This window comes from Melanostigma gelatinosum, assembly GCF_949748355.1.
Source record: "Melanostigma gelatinosum genome assembly, chromosome: 6".
NCBI lineage: Eukaryota > Metazoa > Chordata > Actinopteri > Perciformes > Zoarcidae > Melanostigma > Melanostigma gelatinosum.
Genome location: NC_136639.1, coordinates 2,298,500 through 2,324,643, shown reverse-complemented (window position 1 = coordinate 2,324,643; position 26,144 = coordinate 2,298,500). Strand labels below are relative to the sequence as shown.

The 26,144-nt window shown below is 47.3% G+C and overlaps 1 protein-coding gene across 1 annotated transcript in view; it reads right to left on the bottom strand.

Moving 5' to 3' along the window:
- Window positions 1-10,746: 10,746 nt before the first annotated feature.
- Window positions 10,747-26,144, bottom strand: part of LOC306778622 (spermatid perinuclear RNA-binding protein-like) — a 30,027-nt gene continuing 14,629 nt past the window's right edge. Inside the window, exons 10-18 of the mRNA XM_079270227.1 lie at window positions 24,789-24,882; window positions 24,633-24,701; window positions 21,121-21,329; window positions 19,869-20,018; window positions 18,236-18,370; window positions 17,704-17,844; window positions 17,487-17,610; window positions 16,787-16,837; window positions 10,747-11,645 (exon numbers count right to left, since the gene is read on the bottom strand). Coding sequence (XP_079126353.1) covers window positions 11,557-11,645; window positions 16,787-16,837; window positions 17,487-17,610; window positions 17,704-17,844; window positions 18,236-18,370; window positions 19,869-20,018; window positions 21,121-21,329; window positions 24,633-24,701; window positions 24,789-24,882 — 1,062 coding nt within the window. The 3' untranslated portion in view covers window positions 10,747-11,556. The remainder of the gene's footprint in view (window positions 11,646-16,786; window positions 16,838-17,486; window positions 17,611-17,703; window positions 17,845-18,235; window positions 18,371-19,868; window positions 20,019-21,120; window positions 21,330-24,632; window positions 24,702-24,788; window positions 24,883-26,144) is intronic.

Sequence of the window (26,144 nt, the reverse complement as noted above, 5' to 3'; positions counted from 1 at the left end):
TAAAAGCAGCCGTGAGGTGTCGAGAGGTTCATGTTTCATGAGAGAGAGACGCCTCGTTTCACCAGCGGGTCAGAGGTCAGAGTTCAACGGGAGGAACAAACACCCCGCTGCTGTCCGGGGGGGATTGAACCTCCCAGCTCCCCCTGCTGCCATCAATATCTTCTGTTTATGTACCACTTTTCTATGTGACGTATGTGTTCTGTAGCTGACATGAAAACGTCGACGTGTTGGACTCCCCGCTGCCGGAGATGTGTCCTGCATGATTCTGGTTCAGTTCTTCTGTCTCGTGACGCTGCTGAGAACACTTCACCGACCGTTGTGTAACACGGCCGGCCGATCGTTGTTCTCGTGAGGGTAGAGACTTCCTGGTTCTCGTCATGTGACCCTCTCTCGTGTCGCTGCTGTCGAGGACAAAATGACACAAATCTGCAAAAACAAAGTGACGTTTTTTAAAGGGCTTAAAAGAACAACGAGTTCTCATTTAACGAAAAAACGACAGTCAAATCTTTTTTTTTTTTTGCTTTTTGTGTAATTTTGTTTGTCCTCGACAGCAATACCGCCCCCCCCCCACCTTCTCAAACCCCAACCAGTGAATAACGGTGGAAGAATGATCTGAATGAAAAGGCCTTCCACTGTCTCACACTCTGGTTGACTGTCTCGCTGTCCCGCATGTGATCTGAACAAAGTTGCTGCAGATTATTGATTGTTGTAAAGTCGACCGGTGTAAATGTCTGATTAAAGTGAAATGTTTGGATTCTGTGTGTTGGATTTGATTTGGTACTAAAACAAAATCTACCATTAAACTATTCTAGTCCAGTTGGGACGGCCTCTTATGAAAGTGATCGAATCAAGATGAATTATTACTTCCTTCATCTCTTCACCAGCCGGAGTACAGGATGGGAGGGTGATGTTGCCTTAATCCGGATTACATCTGGTGAAACACGAACCCCCTCATGTCCTCTGGCTCTGGGATATTTAAAACGGCTTATTTCTCATCATAGACACGCCGTGTATATCAGCATAAGATTAAACCGTGGCGTTCCTTTCTCAGGCCTTCTAGACGACAGAGGATAACAAGTGACGAGAAGAAAGAAAGAAAAGAGAAATTAATTCATCATAAATATACATTTTATGTCAATTGTCAACACGTGTGTATGTTCTTCAGGGCGATTGCACGCTAACCAGGCGGCAACCTCCGGTTCTGCAGAGTGAAGTCAAAGCTTCACGTGTTAAAGCTGCATTCTCTCTAGTGGCCACCAGGGGGCGACTCCTCTGGTTGTATAGAAGTCTATAGAAAATGACTCTACTTCTCTCTTGATTTATTCCCTCAGTAAACATTGTAAACATGAGTTTATGTCTCAATCTCTAGTTTCAAGTCTTCTTCAATACAGCATGATGTTCATTTAGTACATTATGGTCCATTTAGAGTCACACAGACCATAAAGCAGGGGATGCTTTAGGGCGGGGCTACACTCTGATTGACAGGTCTCTAACAGAGACGTATACGGCGTCTCTACGTCACTCCTCCTCAGACAGATATGGTCACTTCCTGTTTCTTGGCTGCATGTAGTGTAAAAATACAGTTTCACTGATGACGGGATTCTATCTGCTTCCTCAAAGGTCATCTCTTGTTTCCTCAACGGTGTGAATTTGTTCAACAAAGTTGAACTCAACATGAATCGTTTGTGTGGATTTGTACTGGGAGCTGAAGTATTAGCGGTTATAAAAGCCGGTGTTATTCGCCTTTAATTCAGAGTTTTATAATCCCAAAACAATGGCTCAGAAGAGAGGAACATGCCACGAACAACGGTTTTGTCGATGGGGGAAAAGAGTACATTGAGCATCCCGTACAGTGTGCGATAGTTCCGGCGGCAGCACGTCGTCCAACACAAACGTCGATCTGTGTTTACGCAGACTCTCTGAAAGATGAGACGATGTAACTGTTGATCAAGACGGCTTCCTACAAGCCAACGCCAACAGTTCTGTGGACAGCTATTCAACCACTTGTGCTGACATATTAAAGCTAAAATAACATCATTGAGACTCTTTTTAACATTACATCAAACCGGTGATGTCATTTGCCTAAGAATAGCTATGGTTGAGTGCGTGACTTAAAGTCGAAGTGTGTGTGTGTGTGTGTGTGTGTGTGTGTGTGTGTGTGTGTGTGTGTGTGTGCATTAGTTTCTGACCGGGGGACTTTCCGGTGGGTTAGAGTTGATGTTTTTATTTTCCTGTGGGAAAATCACCATGTTGTCAGACTCACAGAGCCTCCGGTCAGAGCCTCCGAAATGTTACGCTGAGAACCAGCAGCTGGTTCTCAGCTCAAATGAGGCGCGTTGTTTCGCCATTTAGGCGAAAATAAACGATGAATGTAAGAACTTTAATGTTTAATGTGTCGCTGAAATATTCCAAACGTGTGTTTTGCCGTTTGCGTGGCGGCTGAGAGAGAGAGAGAGGTTTCTCTCTTCATTATCAAACTCATATCTCCAACGTGTCGACTTCCCAGAAAACAAACAAGCACTTCTTGGTTCGTGCAATTCTTCATCTGATCAGAAGCTCAAGAGTTCGTAGAAGTTGAGCACAAGCAAAGAACAGAGCAGTGAGCTGTGTTCTTTCAGCTGTAGGGGATAACATTTCATCGCAGTAATGTCATTGTGTTTGTTCACCAAAGAGATATAGTGTGTGTGTGTGTGTGTGTGTGTGTGTGTGTGTGTGTGTGCGTGTGTGTGTGTGTGTGTGTGTGTGTGTGTGTGTGTGTGTGCGGTCTACCGGCCGAACAAGCTGCTCATTCAGTTAATGAGACAACGGTAAAAGATTCAAATGTCTTGTGAGAAGACGTGATGCTTCAGTCTTTGGTTCAGACTGCAGGGAGGAGCTGCTGCTCTGTTCCACATCACAGAACACATTCACACTGAGGTGTGCGTGTCCAATGAGGACGAGGTGCACAGTCCTATGGGGATTTTGTGTACGTGAGAAAAGAACCAAGAATTTCTGAGTGTGAGCTTTTCTGCCCCAAAATGCATTGCGGCTCTTCCGTCTGTCCAATGGCGGACCGGCTCGAGACCTCTAGACCTCGAGACCTCTTGACCTCTAGACCTCATGACCTCCTCATGTCCACATGAGGAGGGTCCACATGAGGAGGGTTTACATGAGGAGGGTCCACGTGAGGAGGATCCACGTGAGGAGGGTCCACGTGAGGAGGGTCCACGTGAGGAGGGTCCACATGAGGAGGGTTTACATGAGGAGGGTCCACGTGAGGAGGATCCACGTGAGGAGGGTCCACATGAGGAGGGTCCACGTGAGGAGGGTCCACGTGAGGAGGGTCCACGTGAGGAGGGTCTACGTGAGGAGGGTCCACATGAGGAGGGTCCATATGAGGAGGGTTTACGTGAGGAGGGTTTACGTGAGGAGGGTTTACGTGAGGAGGGTTTACGTGAGGAGGGTCTACGTGAGGAGGGTTTACGTGAGGAGGGTCCACATGAGGAGGGTCCACATGAGGAGGGTTTACGTGAGGAGGGTCTACGTGAGGAGGGTCTACGTGAGGAGGGTCTACGTGAGGAGGGTCTACGTGAGGAGGGTTTACGTGAGGAGGGTCCACATGAGGAGGGTCCATATGAGGAGGGTTTACGTGAGGAGGGTCTACGTGAGGAGGGTCTACGTGAGGAGGGTCTACGTGAGGAGGGTCTACGTGAGGAGGGTCTACGTGAGGAGGGTTTACGTGAGGAGGGTCTACGTGAGGAGGGTCTACGTGAGGAGGGTCTACGTGAGGAGGGTTTACGTGAGGAGGGTCCACATGAGGAGGGTCCATATGAGGAGGGTTTACGTGAGGAGGGTCTACGTGAGGAGGGTCTACGTGAGGAGGGTCTACGTGAGGAGGGTCTACGTGAGGAGGGTTTATCTGGCAACATCTGTGAAGCGTGTTGAAATACATCATGAATAAAATCAACAGTACTTGGACAGTTGATGTAGAGATGCTCTCCTCAAAGCCACCAGACTCCAGTCACACAGTCGTCGTTTTAACCTCGCTGATCATCGAAACGCAGAAACAAAATAAAAGTCATCAGTTATTGTTCGTCTTTCCACTGTTCCAACAACGGTGGACGACGGTTTCTATGCTGCCGGACTCCATTGAGGGAAACAGGACCTTCACTTCACTGATCGCTGTAAAGATGTGAGCTGCACTTCTGTGAGGACGCTTTGGGTCTGAACTTTGTTATCAGCCGTAACCGCCGCATGAACGCGGTGCTGAGCAGCGGCCGTGAGCTAACCAGTAGTACGTGCACTCACGTGCACTCACGTGCACTCACATGCACTACAAGGCAGCCCGGCTACGTCAACAAAGCACAGTGTTACGGATACTTCTACGTCCTGCTGTGAATGCTTGTGCTTGTGTGTGTGTGTGTTCTATGTCTTTGAGTTCCAGGTGCAGCTCCCTGATGAGTGATTGAGGGCACCTGATGAAGGTGTGGGCTTCACCTATATATATTCACCTATTTTCACAGCTTCTGGCTGTGATAAACGGTGTTGTTTTGCCGATTGTTTAAAGAAAACATGCTTTTCCATCCCGCGGGCACCATCTTCACTGTGATTGTCAGATTATTCTTTGTAACTCGTAGTGAAAGCAACGTGTTGGCACCAGTCCTCCATCACTGTCTTGATGCGTTCAGGCGCAGTATTGAGTGTAGATCAATCGCCTTTTGGCAGCACAGCACTACAAGTTGCCGACCCGCCCATCAGAAGCTAATCTAAAATCTTAATTTACACAAGCATGCGGGAGCAAAGCAAATCAAAATCATGCATCAAAATCACAGCTAATTACCGAACGCGACACAAACAGACCGCACATAGAAGGAAGGCCAACATGGGGGGGGGGCAAGCTGGTGGGGGGGGGCTTAAAAGGCATCAAACCACATGTGACAAAGAAAAGTACCATTTAAACCAAAATATTTCTTAAACAAAGACCGCTCTTATTCTCACATCCAGTGTTTTCAAAGTAAATGTAGCAGACCGTGACTTCTTCCCATGACCCTTTCCTTCCTCTATTCCTTTCCACTCTATTATGTTCCCTACCCTCCTTGCTCCCTTACCCCCCTCCCTGCCTTCCCCAAAGGCATGCAGCAGCAGCAGCAGAGTCAGGGTTCAATCTATTATTCAGCGAGGCCTCTCTGCTGCACACACACACGCCATCAATAATGGAGCCAGCACAGCTAATTAATCATTGAAAACAGCAGGAGTGTAATCTATGGACCAGTATGGAGAACATGCAAAGTGTGTGTGTGGGTGTGTGTGCGTGTGGGTGTTTTACTGTAAATCTGCAGGACTTCCTGCTTGTAGCTCCGCCCCCTACAGGACGGGCTGTTGTGCTGCTCAGCTGTGCATTGCCTCAAAGTACATCTGAAATTTGCCACCTTCTGTTTTAAGTGGATGTCCAATCAGTGCTGATGGTAAATGTAGTCCAGTGAAGAACTACAGCGTGTGCTATGTTGAAAGCTGAGCTCTCCTGCTGCAAAGACGTTTCCAGCTGTGCCTACATGTACCAGCATGCTTTGCGCTCGAGAGGCGATATTGCCACGGCTGATAGATAAACTAAATAAACTCCCAAAACGTCAATGAAGGCAATATTCACCGTACACCTTCCAAATTCATGTTTCTCTTCCACACTGAAACAAGCTTTAACCGAAGGTGTGACAAGAGAGTGTGGATGACAAAATACAGCATCAACTTTTATAACTTGTGAGTTTGAGTCGGTTTTCAGCTGAAATAGTGTTTGGGGTGTTTAAGTCAGGTTTTGAATGTGGGACTTTTACTTCATAGTGTGGTTTTAGTACTTTTACTGAATACTTCTTCCAACACGACTGACGGTCCATCCGTAAAGTGAATTTCCTTTTTTCATTTTATTTTTTTTATTTTTGGCAAAACAGCGTTTATTATGCAGGTCAGCTGTTGTGTAATTTAACATCCACCACTTATCTCCAATTTTGATTTCAGCTTCATTGAAAGGTTTCTTCATGAATCCCTATTAAACACAAAGGACACCAATCTTTAACTGAACAAAAACGTTTTAATATTTTGCTTCATTTGAACTGTTAAAACGTTAAAGTTCTCCATAAGGCAGCTAAAGGTCAGCTATGACAACTAGAGGTCAGCTGGAACCAGCTCACCAGATCGTTATCGTCTAGTTTGTGTTTTTAGAACATTGAAGGCAACATAATTAATTTAGGCTTTATATCAAATGACCTCTGTTCTCTCGTACATCTGTGATTATCTTCGGCCCTCGGGCCACAATCACAGCAGCATTCATGTGGTCAAAGTTTGCAATTCATCTGGAACTATTTTGATAAACAAGATTATTTCATTTTCAAGCAGAAATGGCCAAAACACACTTCAAGAATATTGAAGACATAACTGTGGCCTTTGAGATACTTTGAGATACTTTTTTAAATGATGTAATGTATTTTATTTGAGTGGAATCAAACTGAATAAAGGCGGATTTCTTGTCTCTCCTGGTCCATGAGCGGCTTGCTGCCCCTCCTCTGGATGGATCAGCCTCCGGCTGCGTATACAGTCCGGCTCAGAGTCGAGCAGACAGCAGCTCTGTTGTCGCGCCGTCTCATGATCTGCAGGTGCAGCAGAAACAGAAACACCAACGAGAAGCTGCAGCTCTCGTGCTCGTCCTCTCCCTCACATGTGCTGCGACTCTTTCGCTGCATTGATCGGGCTAATCTATTACAGGAAACGGTGTAAAAGTGCTGATCACAGGTTTCCTAGAGGCCAATATGATGCGAATGAAACAGCTTGAGACCAAAAGATATTCCATTTATTTCTATATTGGTCAAAACGAGGAAATATCTCCTGGCAACAACTCATTTTAGGCCTTAAAAGCCTCATGCACCAAAATGATCATTTAACAAGACTTCTCTGCTCTGATTTCAGTACAAACACAAACAAAGTTGCTTTCAGAACAAAACGTTTTACATTCTGTGGCTCACTTTAAGAAAATGCCTCGAATTCTCCCAGTCAGCAGAAAATAATGTTGGCATTGTAAGTTTCTGCAGAAATCAGTTTCAATACCTCGTGGTGCACGTTGTGGAACCATTGGTTAGGTTTACAGTTTACAACATGAATAAAGTAACTAATGAACTCAATGAAGATGTAAATGTTGAGACATCTGTCAGAACCGATGGCCTCGGCTGTGAGTTTGCGTTAAGCTGGATGTTCCATATTGTCTCTGAACAGACTTCAGAGCGTGCTGGTGATGAACGCTCGCTGCCTTTAATCGATGGGTGCAGCCTGAAGAGTGAGTCTGTGATCTGGAGGAGACAACGACAGCGTGTGATGGCAGCCTGGTGAAGCCACAGAGAGACAAAGTGTTTGGTGAGTTCTCAGTGTCACAAGAGACGAAGCAGCCGGTGTCTCTGCTGCTGCGCTGATCTCAGGTCAGAGATCTGCTGCCATCCAGTGGTTTGATGTAACATCTGCTGAAACGATGAAGAGGAGAGTTAACTCGGTAGGAGAAGGTGTCGTAGGAGAGGAGGAAGGATGTAAGGAAATGAGCGTCGGTACGAGGTGAACAAGCTGCAGCAGTGCATCATGGTCCTGAGCGTCGGTACGAGATGAACAAGCTGCAGCAATGCATCATGGTCCTGAGCGTCGGTACGAGGTGAAGAAGCTGCAGCAGTGCATCATGGTCCTGAGCGTCGGTACGAGGTGAACAAGCTGCAGCAATGCATCATGGTCCTGAGCGTCGGTACGAGATGAACAAGCTGCAGCAATGCATCATGGTCCTGAGCGTCGGTACGAGGTGAAGAAGCTGCAGCAGTGCATCATGGTCCTGAGCGTCGGTACGAGATGAACAAGCTGCAGCAATGCATCATGGTCCTGAGCGTCGGTACGAGATGAACAAGCTGCAGCAATGCATCATGGTCCTGAGCATCGGTACGAGGTGAAGAAGCTGCAGCAGTGCATCATGGTCCTGAGCGTCGGTACGAGATGAACAAGCTGCAGCAATGCATCATGGTCCTGAGCGTCGGTACGAGGTGAACAAGCTGCAGCAATGCATCATGGTCCTGAGCGTCGGTACGAGATGAACAAGCTGCAGCAGTGCATCATGGTCCTGAGCGTCAGTACGAGATGAACAAGCTGCAGCAATGCATCATGGTCCTGAGCATCGGTACGAGGTGAAGAAGCTGCAGCAGTGCATCATGGTCCTGAGCGTCGGTACGAGATGAACAAGCTGCAGCAATGCATCATGGTCCTGAGCGTCGGTACGAGGTGAACAAGCTGCAGCAATGCATCATGGTCCTGAGCATCGGTACGAGGTGAACAAGCTGCAGCAGTGCATCATGGTCCTGAGCGTCGGTACGAGATGAACAAGCTGCAGCAATGCATCATGGTCCTGAGCGTCAGTACGAGATGAAGAAGCTGCAGCAGTGCATCATGGTCCTGAGCATCGGTACGAGGTGAAGAAGCTGCAGCAGTGCATCATGGTCCTGAGCGTCGGTACGAGATGAACAAGCTGCAGCAATGCATCATGGTCCTGAGCGTCGGTACGAGGTGAACAAGCTGCAGCAATGCATCATGGTCCTGAGCGTCGGTACGAGATGAACAAGCTGCAGCAATGCATCATGGTCCTGAGCATCGGTACGAGGTGAAGAAGCTGCAGCAGTGCATCATGGTCCTGAGCGTCGGTACGAGATGAACAAGCTGCAGCAATGCATCATGGTCCTGAGCGTCGGTACGAGGTGAACAAGCTGCAGCAATGCATCATGGTCCTGAGCATCGGTACGAGGTGAACAAGCTGCAGCAGTGCATCATGGTCCTGAGCGTCGGTACGAGATGAACAAGCTGCAGCAATGCATCATGGTCCTGAGCGTCGGTACGAGGTGAACAAGCTGCAGCAATGCATCATGGTCCTGAGCATCGGTACGAGGTGAAGAAGCTGCAGCAGTGCATCATGGTCCTGAGCGTCGGTACGAGATGAACAAGCTGCAGCAGTGCATCATGGTCCTGAGCGTCGGTACGAGGTGAACAAGCTGCAGCAATGCATCATGGTCCTGAGCGTCGGTACGAGGTGAAGAAGCTGCAGCAGTGCATCATGGTCCTGAGCGTCGGTACGAGATGAACAAGCTGCAGCAGTGCATCATGGTCCTGAGCGTCGGTACGAGATGAACAAGCTGCAGCAGTGCATCATGGTCCTGAGCGTCAGTACGAGATGAAGAAGCTGCAGCAATGCATCATGGTCCTGAGCGTCGGTACGAGATGAACAAGCTGCAGCAGTGCATCATGGTCCTGAGCGTCGGTACGAGATGAACAAGCTGCAGCAGTGCATCATGGTCCTGAGCGTCGGTACGAGGTGAAGAAGCTGCAGCAGTGCATCATGGTCCTGAGCGTCGGTACGAGGTGAAGAAGCTGCAGCAATGCATCATGGTCCTGAGCGTTTGTGAGGACATGTTGCCGTTGTTGCGTAATCCGACACCTTCTGGCTTCCTCCTCACCGCGATACATAGCAGCAGGATGTGGACCTCCATGTGATCGTCCTCTCCGTCGGCACCGGTACAAACACTGAACATCCTTCTCCACAGATCTCTAGTGCTGCTAGAAAGTTAGAAAGTCGAGATGCACGGATCATAAAACTCACGGGTCGAATCAGTGCAGAAGAAATAAAGGAGCAAAACGAGACTGACGTGCTGCGAAGAAAACAACATTCACCATCGTAGGAGAAGCCAGAGTTCATTTAATAGACGTAAATAAATATTGCAGTCATAGCCAACATGTCCCTCTGACTGATGGGAGTGTGTTTATTCCCTCTGCTGCGTGAAGCTTCTGCAAACAGTAAACTGGATGTAACTGCAGTATGAGCGCTGACACTTCTAATGCAGGACTCCTGCGTCGTGATGTTCTCGCTGCTGTGTTGGCGAGTCGCACCGAGGTGAGACTTCGGGAAACATCAAAGACCAAAAAACATCAAAGACCAAATCAACCTGCAGAGTTACAAACACGTTGTCTTTCCTCATAAACAGTTGTTTGAATGTCTTGTTACGTCATTCTCTCAGTGCGTAATCATTCTCTCACTCGTCTCCCCCCCCCCCCCTCATTAATTATGAATGAACATTTGGTTATTTTATCAAGAAACATCTATAATCACGATATACGATGACATAAAACGACATTCTACTTTTGACGTCAGTGAACTTCAATACACCGGGGGCGGGACTTAAATTGCACTCAGGGGGCGGGACTTACATTACACTCAGGGGGCGGGACTTACATTACACTCAGGGGGCGGGACTTCAATTACAACTCAAGATGTTAAGAAATAATTTCTTTTTTAAGCCAAATCTAGAAACTTGTAGAAACTTTAGACTTCAAAATCCATGAAGTGAAAATAAAAGTGGTTAATGAACAGTAATAAACTCTCTTGACCTTTGACCCTTTGTGTTTTTACATTCTGCCGGAGACATTCATCAACACTTGAACGTTACATGAGGTCACGTCAGGTTTCATCGAGGGTACAGAAGCTTCCTCACTGTGCTCAGGTCACATGGATCAGATGAAGTCGGGTTGAAGGTTCCTGAGGTTGAATGTTGCTTTAGACAGTTTGTGCTTCACAGTCGAGCGTCGATGCAGCGAGAACATGTGAGCGGCTCATTGCGTCTGCTACACATTCAACTTCATCAGAGTGTGAAATATAACCATTTGAACCAGTGGTTTCAAACGGTCTGCAATAAATAAACATAATTCTCCTGTTAAACATCTCGTGGACCCATACGATTTGTCCTGCGACCCTTGTTGGGGCCCCTGCCCCCGGGTTGGAAACCATTGATCCAAACTAAACAGCAGAAGACAAACTTCAATAAGAGCTCATTTGTTGGACGATAAGTCAAACTGTGTGCAACATTTCTGATCTTGGTGCTTTTGAAATGTAATCATGTTTAAATAGCGATGATACAGCATCAACATACCGACACAGTTCAGCTATAGACCGTCTGTAAAACGTAATATAGATATCTGAGAGAGCTTTACACACACTACTGTATCTACATTCAGATATATTATAAATATCTTTCTTTACCATCGCTGGATTTTACACATTCAAACATATTTATACATGTTTTTATATATATATGTACAATCAAAACTCACACACATCCATATGTACAGACAGTAAATATCATATCTACATACATGTGAACGTGCTGATGGTCTGTTTGAATTTAGCATCTCGAGTCTCTTTGGAGATTTGGAGAAGAAGTATTGCTTTGTGTTTGTTCTTGACATGTTCTGAGCTAGTGGAGTCCAACAAAGTCTCTGCTTCACTAAGAACCAGAACCTGGACGGGACAGCGTTGCCCCGAGGTGGTTTCTTCTCCTCCGTATTGCTTTCAATATTGCTGCTGTGTCTCTTGCGTGGAGGGAGAAACCCGGAGGATCGAGAGCCGCCGACAGAGTTGAATAAGGAGCGAGAGGGTTTAAACGGGAGGCGGAGGCCGCCGCCGCGGTCCAGTCTGTACCGGTCTGGTCTGGTCTGGTCTGGTCTGGACTCGGTCCGTCGGCGGGGTCAGAAAAGGTCCTGAGGGCCCAGGTGGATGATGATGGGCGTGGCGATGGTCTGCGGCTGGTAATAAGCGCTGTCGATGTACAGGCCGCCTACAGAACGGGAGACACCGGCAGCCGGAGGTTAGAAATGATCAGCAGCACTTCAGCTGGATGTTTGTTTCTGTGATGGATGGATGAGTGTAAACTGCTAAAGAGGTCAGAGGTCAGAGTACATACTTTGTCGTAGCTGATACGAGCAAACAGTCTCTCACGCAAGTTTGGTCTGTGTACAGATGGAGTGAAGATGTCTCTATTCAGAGCATATTGTACTCCACTCTACTGCACACTTGTGGTCAAACTACAAAAAAAAGAGTCTACAGAGACTTCAAGTCGCGTACAATGACGCCATGAGAATACTTTTAAAGGGACAAAGATGGAGTAGTGCCAGTGAAATGTTTGTGGCTGCACGAGTCAACACTTTCCAAACAGTTTTAAGAAATCTCATGTACAAATTCATCTGTCGACTGAATGACTCTGTAAATGGGATCATACTTGTTTTAACCAACATAAGGTTCAGCACCACACGCTACCAGTCCAGCTGTGGCGACATTGGTACAGCTGTCACTTTGTAAGGCATTGCTAGGCCTCCGTACTTTTATTGTTTGTGTCTGTCTTTTTATGTATCTGTCTGTATGGACCCCGAGTCTGAAATAAAGTCTATCTATCTATCTATCTATCTATCTATCTATCTAATAGGGGTATAAGTGGGTGACGGGGTATGCTGTAGTCCTAATAGGGGTATAGGTGGGTGACGGGGTATGCTGTAGTCCTAATAGGGGTATAGGTGGGTGACGGGGTATGCTGTAGTCCTAATAGGGGTATAGGTGGGTGACGGGGTATGCTGTAGTCCTAATAGGGGTATAAGTGGGTGACGGGGTATGCTGTAGTCCTAATAGGGGTATAGGTGGGTGACGGGGTGTGGTGTAGTCCTAATAGGGGTATAGGTGGGTGACGGGGTATGGTGTAGTCCTAATAGGGGTATAGGTGGGTGACGGGGTATGCTGTAGTCCTAATAGGGGTATAGGTGGGTGACGGGGTGTGCTGTAGTCCTAATAGGGGTATAAGTGGGTGACGGGGTATGCTGTAGTCCTAATAGGGGTATAGGTGGGTGACGGGGTGTGGTGTAGTCCTAATAGGGGTATAGGTGGGTGACGGGGTATGGTGTAGTCCTAATAGGGGTATAGGTGGGTGACGGGGTATGCTGTAGTCCTAATAGGCGTATAAGTGGGTGACGGGGTGTGCTATAGTCCTAATAGGGGTATAGGTGGGTGACGGGGTGTGCTGTAGTCCTAATAGGGGTATAAGTGGGTGACGGGGTATGGTGTAGTCCTAATAGGGGTATAGGTGGGTGACGGGGTATGCTGTAGTCCTAATAGGGGTATAGGTGGGTGACGGGGTATGGTGTAGTCCTAATAGGGGTATAAGTGGGTGACGGGGTATGCTGTAGTCCTAATAGGGGTATAGGTGGGTGACGGGGTATGGTGTAGTCCTAATAGGGCTATAAGTGGGTGACGGGGTATGCTGTAGTCCTAATAGGGGTATAAGTGGGTGACGGGGTATGGTGTAGTCCTAATAGGGCTATAAGTGGGTGACGGGGTATGCTGTAGTCCTAATAGGGGTATAGGTGGGTGACGGGGTATGCTGTAGTCCTAATAGGGCTATAAGTGGGTGACGGGGTATGCTGTAGTCCTAATAGGGGTATAGGTGGGTGACGGGGTATGCTGTAGTCCTAATAGGCGTATAAGTGGGTGACGGGGTGTGCTATAGTCCTAATAGGGGTATAGGTGGGTGACGGGGTATGCTGTAGTCCTAATAGGGGTATAAGTGGGTGACGGGGTATGGTGTAGTCCTAATAGGGGTATAGGTGGGTGACGGGGTATGCTGTAGTCCTAATAGGGGTATAGGTGGGTGACGGGGTATGGTGTAGTCCTAATAGAGGTATAGGTGGGTGACGGGGTATGCTGTAGTCCTAATAGGGGTATAGGTGGGTGACGGGGTATGCTGTAGTCCTAATAGGGGTATAAGTGGGTGACGGGGTGTGCTATAGTCCTAATAGGGGTATAGGTGGGTGACGGGGTGTGCTGTAGTCCTAATAGGGGTATAGGTGGGTGACGGGGTATGCTGTAGTCCTAATAGGGGTATAAGTGGGTGACGGGGTATGGTGTAGTCCTAATAGGGGTATAGGTGGGTGACGGGGTATGCTGTAGTCCTAATAGGGGTATAAGTGGGTGACGGGGTATGCTGTAGTCCTAATAGGGGTATAGGTGGGTGACGGGGTATGCTGTAGTCCTAATAGGGGTATAAGTGGGTGACGGGGTATGGTGTAGTCCTAATAGGGCTATAAGTGGGTGACGGGGTATGCTGTAGTCCTAATAGGGGTATAAGTGGGTGACGGGGTATGGTGTAGTCCTAATAGGGCTATAAGTGGGTGACGGGGTATGCTGTAGTCCTAATAGGGGTATAGGTGGGTGACGGGGTATGCTGTAGTCCTAATAGGGCTATAAGTGGGTGACGGGGTATGCTGTAGTCCTAATAGGGGTATAGGTGGGTGACGGGGTATGCTGTAGTCCTAATAGGCGTATAAGTGGGTGACGGGGTGTGCTATAGTCCTAATAGGGGTATAGGTGGGTGACGGGGTGTGCTGTAGTCCTAATAGGGGTATAGGTGGGTGACGGGGTATGCTGTAGTCCTAATAGGGGTATAAGTGGGTGACGGGGTATGGTGTAGTCCTAATAGGGGTATAGGTGGGTGACGGGGTATGCTGTAGTCCTAATAGGGGTATAGGTGGGTGACGGGGTATGGTGTAGTCCTAATAGAGGTATAGGTGGGTGACGGGGTATGCTGTAGTCCTAATAGGGGTATAGGTGGGTGACGGGGTATGCTGTAGTCCTAATAGGGGTATAAGTGGGTGACGGGGTGTGCTATAGTCCTAATAGGGGTATAGGTGGGTGACGGGGTGTGCTGTAGTCCTAATAGGGGTATAGGTGGGTGACGGGGTATGCTGTAGTCCTAATAGGGGTATAAGTGGGTGACGGGGTATGGTGTAGTCCTAATAGGGGTATAGGTGGGTGACGGGGTATGCTGTAGTCCTAATAGGGGTATAAGTGGGTGACGGGGTATGCTGTAGTCCTAATAGGGGTATAGGTGGGTGACGGGGTATGCTGTAGTCCTAATAGGGGTATAAGTGGGTGACGGGGTGTGCTATAGTCCTAATAGGGGTATAGGTGGGTGACGGGGTGTGCTGTAGTCCTAATAGGGGTATAGGTGGGTGACGGGGTATGCTGTAGTCCTAATAGGGGTATAAGTGGGTGACGGGGTATGGTGTAGTCCTAATAGGGGTATAGGTGGGTGACGGGGTATGCTGTAGTCCTAATAGGGGTATAAGTGGGTGACGGGGTATGCTGTAGTCCTAATAGGGGTATAGGTGGGTGACGGGGTATGGTGTAGTCCTAATAGAGGTATAGGTGGGTGACGGGGTATGCTGTAGTCCTAATAGGGGTATAGGTGGGTGACGGGGTATGGTGTAGTCCTAATAGGGGTATAAGTGGGTGACGGGGTATGGTGTAGTCCTAATAGAGGTATAGGTGGGTGACGGGGTGTGCTGTAGTCCTAATAGAGGTATAGGTGGGTGACGGGGTATGCTGTAGTCCTAATAGGGGTATAGGTGGGTGACGGGGTGTGCTGTAGTCCTAATAGGGGTATAAGTGGGTGACGGGGTATGGTGTAGTCCTAATAGGGGTATAGGTGGGTGACGGGGTATGCTGTAGTCCTAATAGGGGTATAAGTGGGTGACGGGGTATGCTGTAGTCCTAATAGGGGTATAGGTGGGTGACGGGGTATGGTGTAGTCCTAATAGAGGTATAGGTGGGTGACGGGGTATGCTGTAGTCCTAATAGGGGTATAGGTGGGTGACGGGGTATGGTGTAGTCCTAATAGGGGTATAAGTGGGTGACGGGGTATGGTGTAGTCCTAATAGAGGTATAGGTGGGTGACGGGGTGTGCTGTAGTCCTAATAGAGGTATAGGTGGGTGACGGGGTATGCTGTAGTCCTAATAGGGGTATAGGTGGGTGACGGGGTGTGCTGTAGTCCTAATAGGGGTATAGGTGGGTGACGGGGTGTGCTTTAGTCCTAATAGGGGTATAGGTGGGTGACGGGGTATGGTGTAGTCCTAATAGGGGTATAGGTGGGTGACGGGGTATGGTGTAGTCCTAATAGGGGTATAGGTGGGTGACGGGGTATGCTGTAGTCCTAATAGGGGTATAGGTGGGTGACGGGGTATGGTGTAGTCCTAATAGAGGTATAGGTGGGTGACGGGGTATGCTGTAGTCCTAATAGGGGTATAGGTGGGTGACGGGGTGTGCTGTAGTCCTAATAGGGGTATAGGTGGGTGACGGGGTATGCTGTAGTCCTAATAGGGGTATAAGTGGGTGACGGGGTATGGTGTAGTCCTAATAGGGGTATAGGTGGGTGACGGGGTATGCTGTAGTCCTAATAGGGGTATAAGTGGGTGACGGGGTATGCTGTAGTCCTAATAGGGGTATAGGTGGGTGACGGGGTATGGTGTAGTCCTAATAGAGGTATAGGTGGGTGACGGGGTATGCTGTAGTCCTAATAGGGGTATAGGTGGGTGACGGGGTATGGTGTAGTCCTAATAGGGGTATAAGTGGGTGACGGGGTATGGTGTAGTCCTAATAGAGGTATAGGTGGGTGACGGGGTGTGCTGTAGTCCTAATAGAGGTATAGGTGGGTGACGGGGTATGCTGTAGTCCTAATAGGGGTATAGGTGGGTGACGGGGTGTGCTGTAGTCCTAATAGGGGTATAGGTGGGTGACGGGGTGTGCTTTAGTCCTAATAGGGGTATAGGTGGGTGACGGGGTATGGTGTAGTCCTAATAGGGGTATAGGTGGGTGACGGGGTATGGTGTAGTCCTAATAGGGGTATAGGTGGGTGACGGGGTGTGCTGTAGTCCTAATAGGGGTATAGGTGGGTGACGGGGTATGGTGTAGTCCTAATAGGGGTATAGGTGGGTGACGGGGTATGCTGTAGGGACTCTGATGACAGGGATAACTACTGAGGGCATTCTGGAGGGAAAACCTGAGGAAGAGCAAAGAAAAAGAAAAGAAAGAAAGACTCAAATGTAGTGATGGCCAAATGAAATGGATGGATTATTGATGAGTGACTGAGGGTTTACCGTAGGGAGGGAGGGCTCCGGCAGGGCTGTAACCGTAAGGAGCACCGAACCCTGGGAGGAAAGAGAGAGGACGGAGCATACGGTGTGATTCAGTGCGTTCACCTAGTCTTTTGTAATCTGACCTGAACATTACAGAAGGTCACAGATATTAAACGGAACTTTTATGGAAAGTTCTACAAAAAGAAGATATTATCTGGCTTCTGTTAGCATCCAGTTAGCTTAGCCTAAAGACTAGAAACGGGGGAGACAGCTAGCTTGTCTCTGTCCAACAACAAAATCCATTTACCAGCACTTCTAAAGCTCACTGTAGAAATATTCTGTCTCTTAACTTCCTGTAAAATGACGAGATGTTGTTTTGTGAGACTGCGCTGATTTAGCTACAGTTATATAACCAGGTCAGCTATGCTAAGCGAACAGGCTGCTAGCTTTGTATTAAGTGGCGTTATTCTTTAATCTAGTTCTCCTCCAGAAAACAAATAAGTGCATTTCCCAAAATGTTTCCTTTTTCTTTAAACACTTAATGACTGAACTTCACTATTAAACTGTAACTCAACAAATAATCCAACATTTGTAGAGTCTTCTGGTTATTTTTCAGATTAATAACTCCAGTACGTTTTGGATCTGTGACACTATAAATAAGTACATAAAACTGTCTTTTGCTTATGAATCATGTTTAATAAACAAACAAGCCGTGACTCACCCTGGGGGAGGTATCCATGTGTGGGGGCGGTGCTGATGTAGGGAGCTCTGGGGATGACGGGGACTCGTGGAGGTCTAGCTGCGAGAGCCGGGAGGGTCAACACCGAGGCTACTGGCCGCTTTGGCTACATAAACAAACACACAGCAGACACACATGAGCACCGAACATGAGGCTGTTTGATTCAAACGCTGACCCCAGAAGCGCTTCATGTACTCACCAGAGGGTTGGGTCTCTTCTTCTTGCTGCTCGTAGACGTGGAGCCGGAGAACAGGCTGTTCAGGGCCGAGAGAGCTGCGCTGGCTTTGGCCACTTTCTTATTGGGACCCGTTCCCCGAAAAACCTGCTTGTCCACCTCCACCTGTCGCAAGACACAGAGCGGAGGAGGTGAATTCAGAGGAGGTGAATCTAATGCTCCTTTTGTTGTCTTGATGCTTGTCTCTTCGGCTGGAATGATTAGTTGGTGAATTGATTTATAGAATCGGAGTTAAACTACTGATATGAACAGATCTGTTCTGAAGTGACATCTTCATATTTCATTTTAAGTTGCTTGTATGATTTTTACACATTTTGGGTTATCGCCACATTGTTGAATGCAGTTATTAGAAGTAACTTTGGATAAAAGCTTCAGCTTCATAAATGTAATGATTCTATGCCGATGACACTCTTTTCTTTATTCACAATATTCTTTTGTTTCCTCTAAGAATCCCCAATAAGACCCTCTGAAAGGAAGCGTGTTGGTGTTTCTGTACCTCGATGATGAAGCGCTTGTCGTAGCTGCTGCCGCTCTCTGATATCAGCTCGTATTTGAGGCCGCGGCGTTTCTCGTTGAGCTCCATCACCGGGTTTTTACCGCCGGCCGTCAGGATCGGACCTGGAGCTCTGGACTGAGGACAGACGGACAGAGTCACGCCTCACATCTGTTATATGTGTATTCCACATTTCCCATGAGCCCTCTCACATCACGTGTCCCTCCGACGTGTTGGAGGAACAGTGTCTGTGTGCAGTTCAGCTAAAACACAGTCTGTCTGATATTTACACATTTATATCAATCGTTTTACCTCCAAAACAAATGTAAACGGCAACAACCAACATATTTCAACTCAAACAGTTCTGATCTGATCGAGATATTTTAGTAATGAATTGTTTTTTAAACATTTTTACCCTTAAATTCTGTTATTAAAGAATGACTACGATCTGTACCGAGCAACATCTGACACTTTAGTATTTCTGGTTAAATTAATATAATCATATTATTGATCGTGCAAATGGATCAGTCGTGCTTTGAGTTATGATGCAGTCAAAGAACAAAAGTATTAAATTTTCAACATCAGAGCGTTGTTCTTTTAACTGATTATTTTTGTTGCACTTTTCACAACAAGGTTACAAAGTGCTATATGAATAAAGTTTATTATTTTCAAAGATGTATACATTTTATATGATATTATAATATATTTTATTACTTTGCAATATTTTATATCTTCGAGTCTGAGATGTTTCTCTTTTTGTACATATTTCATGAGCATCGTTGGAGGCAGTCTGAGAGACATTCAGCTTCTCTGTTATTGTTATTAATAAATAAGTTGAACCTGAGAGGAGGAAGAGAGTCGCCAAAGTTCAGGTCTCTCCAGATTCATGCTGTGTGTATATATATATATATATATATATATATAGTATCATACACCTTACCGTTTACTCTGTATATAACTTTACTTACATGCTGTTTGGACACTAAACAGTCCAGTTTGTGTCTTCTTATCATTATTGTGTTTGTGAAATGCAATATAAATACAGATTCTTATGATTCTCTCTTGGTCGGTAAAAGTCGGAACGTCTTATGAAATGAGACTATTTTACTGCCAAAAGCTCGGAGTATTCAGGGATTCCTGCAGGAATGTATTGATCTATAATTCATGTTTCAAGATGTAAAAAGACTCAAAGAGGACAAATATTACGTTTGACATGGCGGTCAGTTGACGGACCTCAAAGAACAAGAGATGGATGTTTCAGAGGCCTGAATCAGAAGCAGGTGACTTTAGTCGAGGGTTGTGTTATTATAACAGAATGACACAAATTAAGAAATATATTTTAATTTCTAACGAAGCTCACTGATGTTTTTACTGACGTGTAGTTGTACTAAGAGAGGAACCTCCATCACATGACGGTGGGTGAGACCATCTGTTCTCATGTGGACTTGTTAATGATGTGTGTGTGTGTGTGTGTGTGTGTGTGTGTGTGTGTTTGTGATTTAAGCAGACATCTGATATGAATACACGCAGACACTAGCAGGACATTTGGTATTAGCAGGAAAGGTCAGTGTCCTGCTAATTCTGACAGTGTAGAAGTGTTTCTATGTGTGTGTGTGTGTGTGCATGCTCCTCCCACCTCCTGTGTGTCTGTGGAGGAGGTGATGGAGGTGGAGCTGGAGCTGGTGGACAGCCTGTCGTTCTTGCCCTCTCCGTCTGACTTCTCGTCGGCGCTCAGCGAGTCCACGTCTCCGTCGGCTCCGAGTACGAAGCCCAGAGCCTGCAGCGCCTGAGGGGGGGACGGGAGTCCGTCATTCCATCACCTTCAGTAAATAGTCTGGTCCCTAGTCCGTCATTCCATCACCTTCAGTAAATAGTCTGGTCCCTAGTCCGTCATTCCATCACCTTCAGTAAATAGTCGGGTCCCTAGTCCGTCATTCCATCACCTTCAGTAAATAGTCGAGCCCTAGTCCGTCATTCCATCACCTTCAGTAAATAGTCGGGTCCCTAGTCCGTCATTCCATCACCTTCAGTAAATAGTCGAGCCCCTAGTCCGTCATTCCATCACCTTCAGTAAATAGTCGAGCCCCTAGTCCGTCATTCCATCACCTTCAGTAAATAGTCGGGTCACTAGTCCGTCATTCCATCACCTTCAGTAGATAGTCGGGTCCCTAGTCTGTCATTCCATCACCTTCAGTAAATAGCCGGGTCCGAATGTAGTTATAAAAGTACCCGGTACAATTTCTCTCAAGTCTCTGACGCCTCACAGCCGTCATCTATGACTGAGCTCAAACCAGCGGACAGCTGCTACTGTAGGGTTGCTAAGTGACCATCACCACCACAGAGACCGGGAGTACCGGGAGTACCGGGAGAACCGGGGCTACCGGGTGTACCGGGAGAACCGGGCAGCTCTGAGGTGTGAATGTGGAACCGAGTGAATCAATGTGTGTGAGCAACAGAACGTGTGAGTCAAACTTAACAAGTTAAAAAAACGAAACAAGCTTTGTCACAAAAGAGAACATGGACCTTTGTTCCGTCATCGATCTGAAAAGAGTTCCTTTGTCTCTCTTTGTTTGTTGTTGTTGTTGTTTGTGTTAAACATCCGACGCTCTGATGTATTGTGATATATTCGGAGTTATTGTTATTTAACTCCGAAGTTAAACGACTTTACTCGGTTCATCTCACGTCAATCATTTCATGCTGCAGATACGTGTTGATCAGTGCAGCAGACGGACTGACCAACACTCCATCTTTGTTTTGACCAACTTCCTGTCAACCCTTTACCGATGAAGACACGCCCTCCAGCTGTCACCAGAAGGCTTCATGTGTACTTGTGTATTCACTGCGCTGCAGCGGCGTATGAATGACATGAGACAGTGTAGAGTGAATACCTTGAGGGCCACCTGCAGCTTGGCGGTCCTCTTGGAGTTCCCGGTGGCCTGGTAGCTGGTTCCCTGGATCTCCACGGACACGGTGAAGACCGGAGCGTGGACCGGGCCGGACTGGGACAGCAGGCGGTACTGCAGGCCCGGGTGGATCTGGTTCAGACGCATCAGAGCGTTCATGGGGTGGTTGGGATCCGTCATCCTCCAGTCCAGGACTGAAAGAGGAGGGCGGCTTTAATTAGAACAGAAGTGGACTATGAAGACCGGGTTCCTCTGGGTCTCTGTGAGGCTTCAGAACCTCTGAGCTTCATACTGGTGTATGTGAAGGAAAACCTTTGAAAGCTCATTTAGTCTCAGACTCTCAGACTCTTTAGAGATCACAACATTCAGCTTAGTTAAACTCAGCAGCTGTGTGAGAGAAGTGGAAGAACGACGGCGTTCGAGGCCGATCGACTCAAAGAAACTCCTCATCGTGAGGTCAAAGTTCAAGGTACAAACTGCTGCTGACGATATCTGAGGAGCAGCTTCAGCCGCAGCTCCACTTCATCTTAACTGCAGTCACAGAGACGCTGTGTTGGTATGACAACCTCAGACCTCCACCAAAGCTCATCAACAAGGAGAAAGAAATGAAGAAATCACGTAAGAAAAAGAGAATTTAAGATATAAAATAGAACAGAAGTTAAATTATGGGGATATGAAATAAATACAATATGTTTTTAAAAGAGAGGGAGAAAAATAAGATGAGAGGGGAGAAAGAGAGAAATAGGGCTCGTTGTGATGCTCAGAGAGAGAGAGCGGTTCAGCCTCACTCAAACACACACACACACACACGCACACACATGTAACACACACACACACGTAACACTCAAACACACACACACACACACACACACACAAACATGTAACACACACACACACACACACACACAAACACACACACACACACGTAACACACACACACACGTAACACTCAAACACAAACACACACACACACAACACACACACACACGTAACACACAAACACACACACACACAAACACACACACACATGTAACACACACACATGTAACACACACACACACGTAACACAAACACACACACGTAACACACAAACACACACACACATGTAACACACACACACACACATGTAACACACACACACACACACACACACACAGTGCCTCCTCAACCTCACTGACTCGCTTTACTCTCACCTGTTACACAAAGGCTGTCAGAGAGCACCTTGTTTACAGTCAACTCACACACACACATAACACACACACACACACACACACACACAAACAAAACACACAGACAGAACACACACACGCACGCGCTGAGCACCGGAGCTTTCTGTCTTGGTCAGTCTTCAATGGATATCCACTGATCTGTGTGGAGAGACGAAGGCTTGCTTTCCTCCTGAGGATTCAGCCTCCAGTGATTCTAATACGCTCACGCAGTGTTCTGTGCCGACGTTGAGTATTCTGACCTGAAGTCACAGTTTTAAATCGTGTAATGGTGGAAAGAAGGCATCTTAAAAAGCATGAGCACACCAACTGGGACGTGGACTGTGGAACCTTTACCCCTGTGGACTGAAGCTGTCGTGTCTCTGAGCACCAGACTCTTTAGAAACCCTCTCATTCTACTGCAGCAGGGTCTGACAGTCTGCCCTCAGTCCTGGTTCCGGTCTCTGCTGGAGTCTGAGCTGAAGGAGGTTCTGGTGAACCTGCATGAGTTCATCTGGTTTCATCAGAATCCGACCCGGTGGCTCCAATGACGAGCATCAAGAACAACTCTATAGAAACAGACCATCTTCTCTCTGATGGTCTCTGTACTGATGGAGGTCTGATAGAGGATCAGGACTACACTGAGACTGGTTCATAGAGGATCAGGACTACACTGAGACTGGTTCAGATAGAGGATCAGGACTACACTGAGTCTGGTTCATATAGAGGATCAGGACTACACTGAGTCTGGTTCATATAGAGGATCAGGACTACACTGAGACTGGTTCATAGAGGATCAGGACTACACTGAGACTGGTTCATAGAGGATCAGGACTACACTGAGACTGGTTCATAGAGGATCAGGACTACACTGAGACCGGTTCATATAGAGGATCAGGACTACACTGAGACTGGTTCATAGAGGATCAGGACTAGACTGAGACTGGTTCATAGAGGATCAGGACTACACTGAGACTGGTTCATAGAGGATCAGGACTACACTGAGACTGGTTCATATAGGATCAGGACTACACTGAGACTGGTTCATATAGAGGATCAGGACTACACTGAGACTGGTTCATAGAGGATCAGGACTACACTGAGACTGGTTCATAGAGGATCAGGACTACACTGAGACTGGTTCATAGAGGATCAGGACTACACTGAGACTGGTTCATAGAGGATCAGGACTACACTGAGACTGGTTCATAGAGGATCAGGACTACACTGAGACTGGTTCATAGAGGATCAGGACTACACTGAGACCGGTTCATATAGAGGATCAGGACTACACTGAGACTGGTTCATAGAGGATCAGGACTAGACTGAGACTGGTTCATAGAGGATCAGGACTACACTGAGACTGGTTCATAGAGGATCAGGACTAGACTGAGACTGGTTCATAGAGGATCAGGACTAGAGTGAGACTGGTTCATAGAGGATCAGGACTACACTGAGACTGGTTCATATAGAGGATCAGGACTACACTGAGACTGGTTCATAGAGGATCAGGACTACACTGAGACTGGTTCATATAGGATCAGGACTACACTGAGACTGGTTCATATAGAGGATCAGGACTACACTGAGACTGGTTCATAGAGGATCAGGACTACACTGAGACTGGTTCATAGAGGATCAGGACTACACTGAGACTGGTTCATAGAGGATCAGGACTACACTGAGACTGGTTCATAGAGGATCAGGACTACACTGAGACTGGTTCATAGAGGATCAGGACTACACTGAGACTGGTTCATAGAGGATCAGGACTACACTGAGACCGGTTCATATAGAGGATCAGGACTACACTGAGACTGGTTCATAGAGGATCAGGACTAGACTGAGACTGGTTCATAGAGGATCAGGACTACACTGAGACTGGTTCATAGAGGATCAGGACTAGACTGAGACTGGTTCATAGAGGATCAGGACTAGAGTGAGACTGGTTCATAGAGGATCAGGACTACACTGAGACTGGTTCATATAGAGGATCAGGACTACACTGAGACTGGTTCATAGAGGATCAGGACTACACTGAGACTGGTTCATAGAGGATCAGGACTAGACTGAGACTGGTTCACAGAGGATCAGGACTACACTGAGACTGGTTCATAGAGGATCAGGACTAGACTGAGACTGGTTCATAGAGGATCAGGACTAGAGTGAGACTGGTTCATAGAGGATCAGGACTAGACTGAGACTGGTTCATAGAGGATCGTGTGAGAGGGTTTAGATCATCAGAGCGAGCTGTGATTCTTTGGAACGAGCGAGAGGATCGGTCAAAGTCACCTTTCATCCTTTTGATGAAGTCTCTGTCATCCGACCCGACGTCCTCCCGATGCCTCTTCTGACAGCCGCCTGCAGAGCGCCAACAAACACGCCGATCACCTCAACACATCAGAACCATTATCTTCAGCCAGAAGAGCAGAAACACAGAGCACACACCTTCTAGCAGCCTCGGCGAGGGCTCGCTGGAGGGAAGAGGATCCATGTTCAAGACCTTGTAAAGCTGTCCAAAGGCTAGGAGGCGTAACGCATGCTGAAAACACACCCACACACACACACACACACACACACACACACACACACCAGACAGAAGAAGGACACGTCACCGTACTGGTAAACAGAAGTCGGCCCTCAATGCGGTTCAATTATCGGAGAGAGAGAGAGAGAGAGAGAGAGAGAGAGAGAGAGAGAGCGAGAGACAGAGAGAGAGAGAGAGAGAGAGCGAGAGACAGAGAGAGAGAGGGGAGGAAAATATGACAATATGAGGATGTCTTTATGTTTCTCAGCGCTGATCTTCCGCCTCAGGGCAGACTTTGTTGTTCCATGTGTGGAAGTAGTAATAGTATGCTGGTGTGAGTGTGTGTGTGTGTGTGTGTGTGTGTGTGTGTGTGTGTGTGTGTGGGGGGGGGGGGGGGTGTTCCCACGCTCATTAGGAGGCTAATTAGGCTCGCGGTCAGTCAAGGCCACGCTGCACCGAGGGGGCTTCTTATCCTCTGGTCCTGGTTTCTGTGGATGTTCATAGCGCTGACGTGAGGCGTTTGAATACCCCCCCCCTTCAAAAGCACTGTCGTCTTTTTTTCCCTGGAAGAAACGCTGACTTCGGTGCGTTAACGTGATGTTTTCAAGGTCTCACGAGTCGCTCGGCTGAGGCTAACGATGGAGCTCGGTTCAGTGAGCGGCTGCTTTTATAACGCAGGGAAACAGGAAGTGAGGTTTTATAATGCTCGGGGGAGGAGAGGAGAGGGGGGAGACTAAAATCTGAACACATCTGTGGCTTTACATCCAGAGTTTTGAATTCACAATTTAAAGAGTGAACCTCTCTGGGAAGGTCCAGTTTTCATGTTGTTTTCATGTGTTAAAGCTGCATTCTCTCTCGTGTCCACCAGGGGGCGACTCCTCTGGTTGTATAGAAGTCTATAGAAAATGACTCTACTTCTCTCTTGATTTATTCCCTCAGTAAACATTGTAAACATGAATTTATGTCTCAATCTCTAGTTTCAAGTCTTCTTCAATACAGCATGATGTTCATTTAGTACATTATGGTCCATTTAGAGTCACACAGACCATAAAGCAGGTGATGCTTTAGGGCGGGGCTACACGGTGATTGACAGGTCTCTACCAGAGACGTATACGGCGTCTCTACGTAATATGGTCACTTCCTGTTTCCTGGTTGTAACAAACCAAGATGGCGACGGCTGAAATGCCGAACTCACGTCGTACCAAACACGTCTCTCAACACGCCTCACGTCTCTCCCCCGCTTCCTCCACTCACATCTCCTATTAAGACGCAAGGAG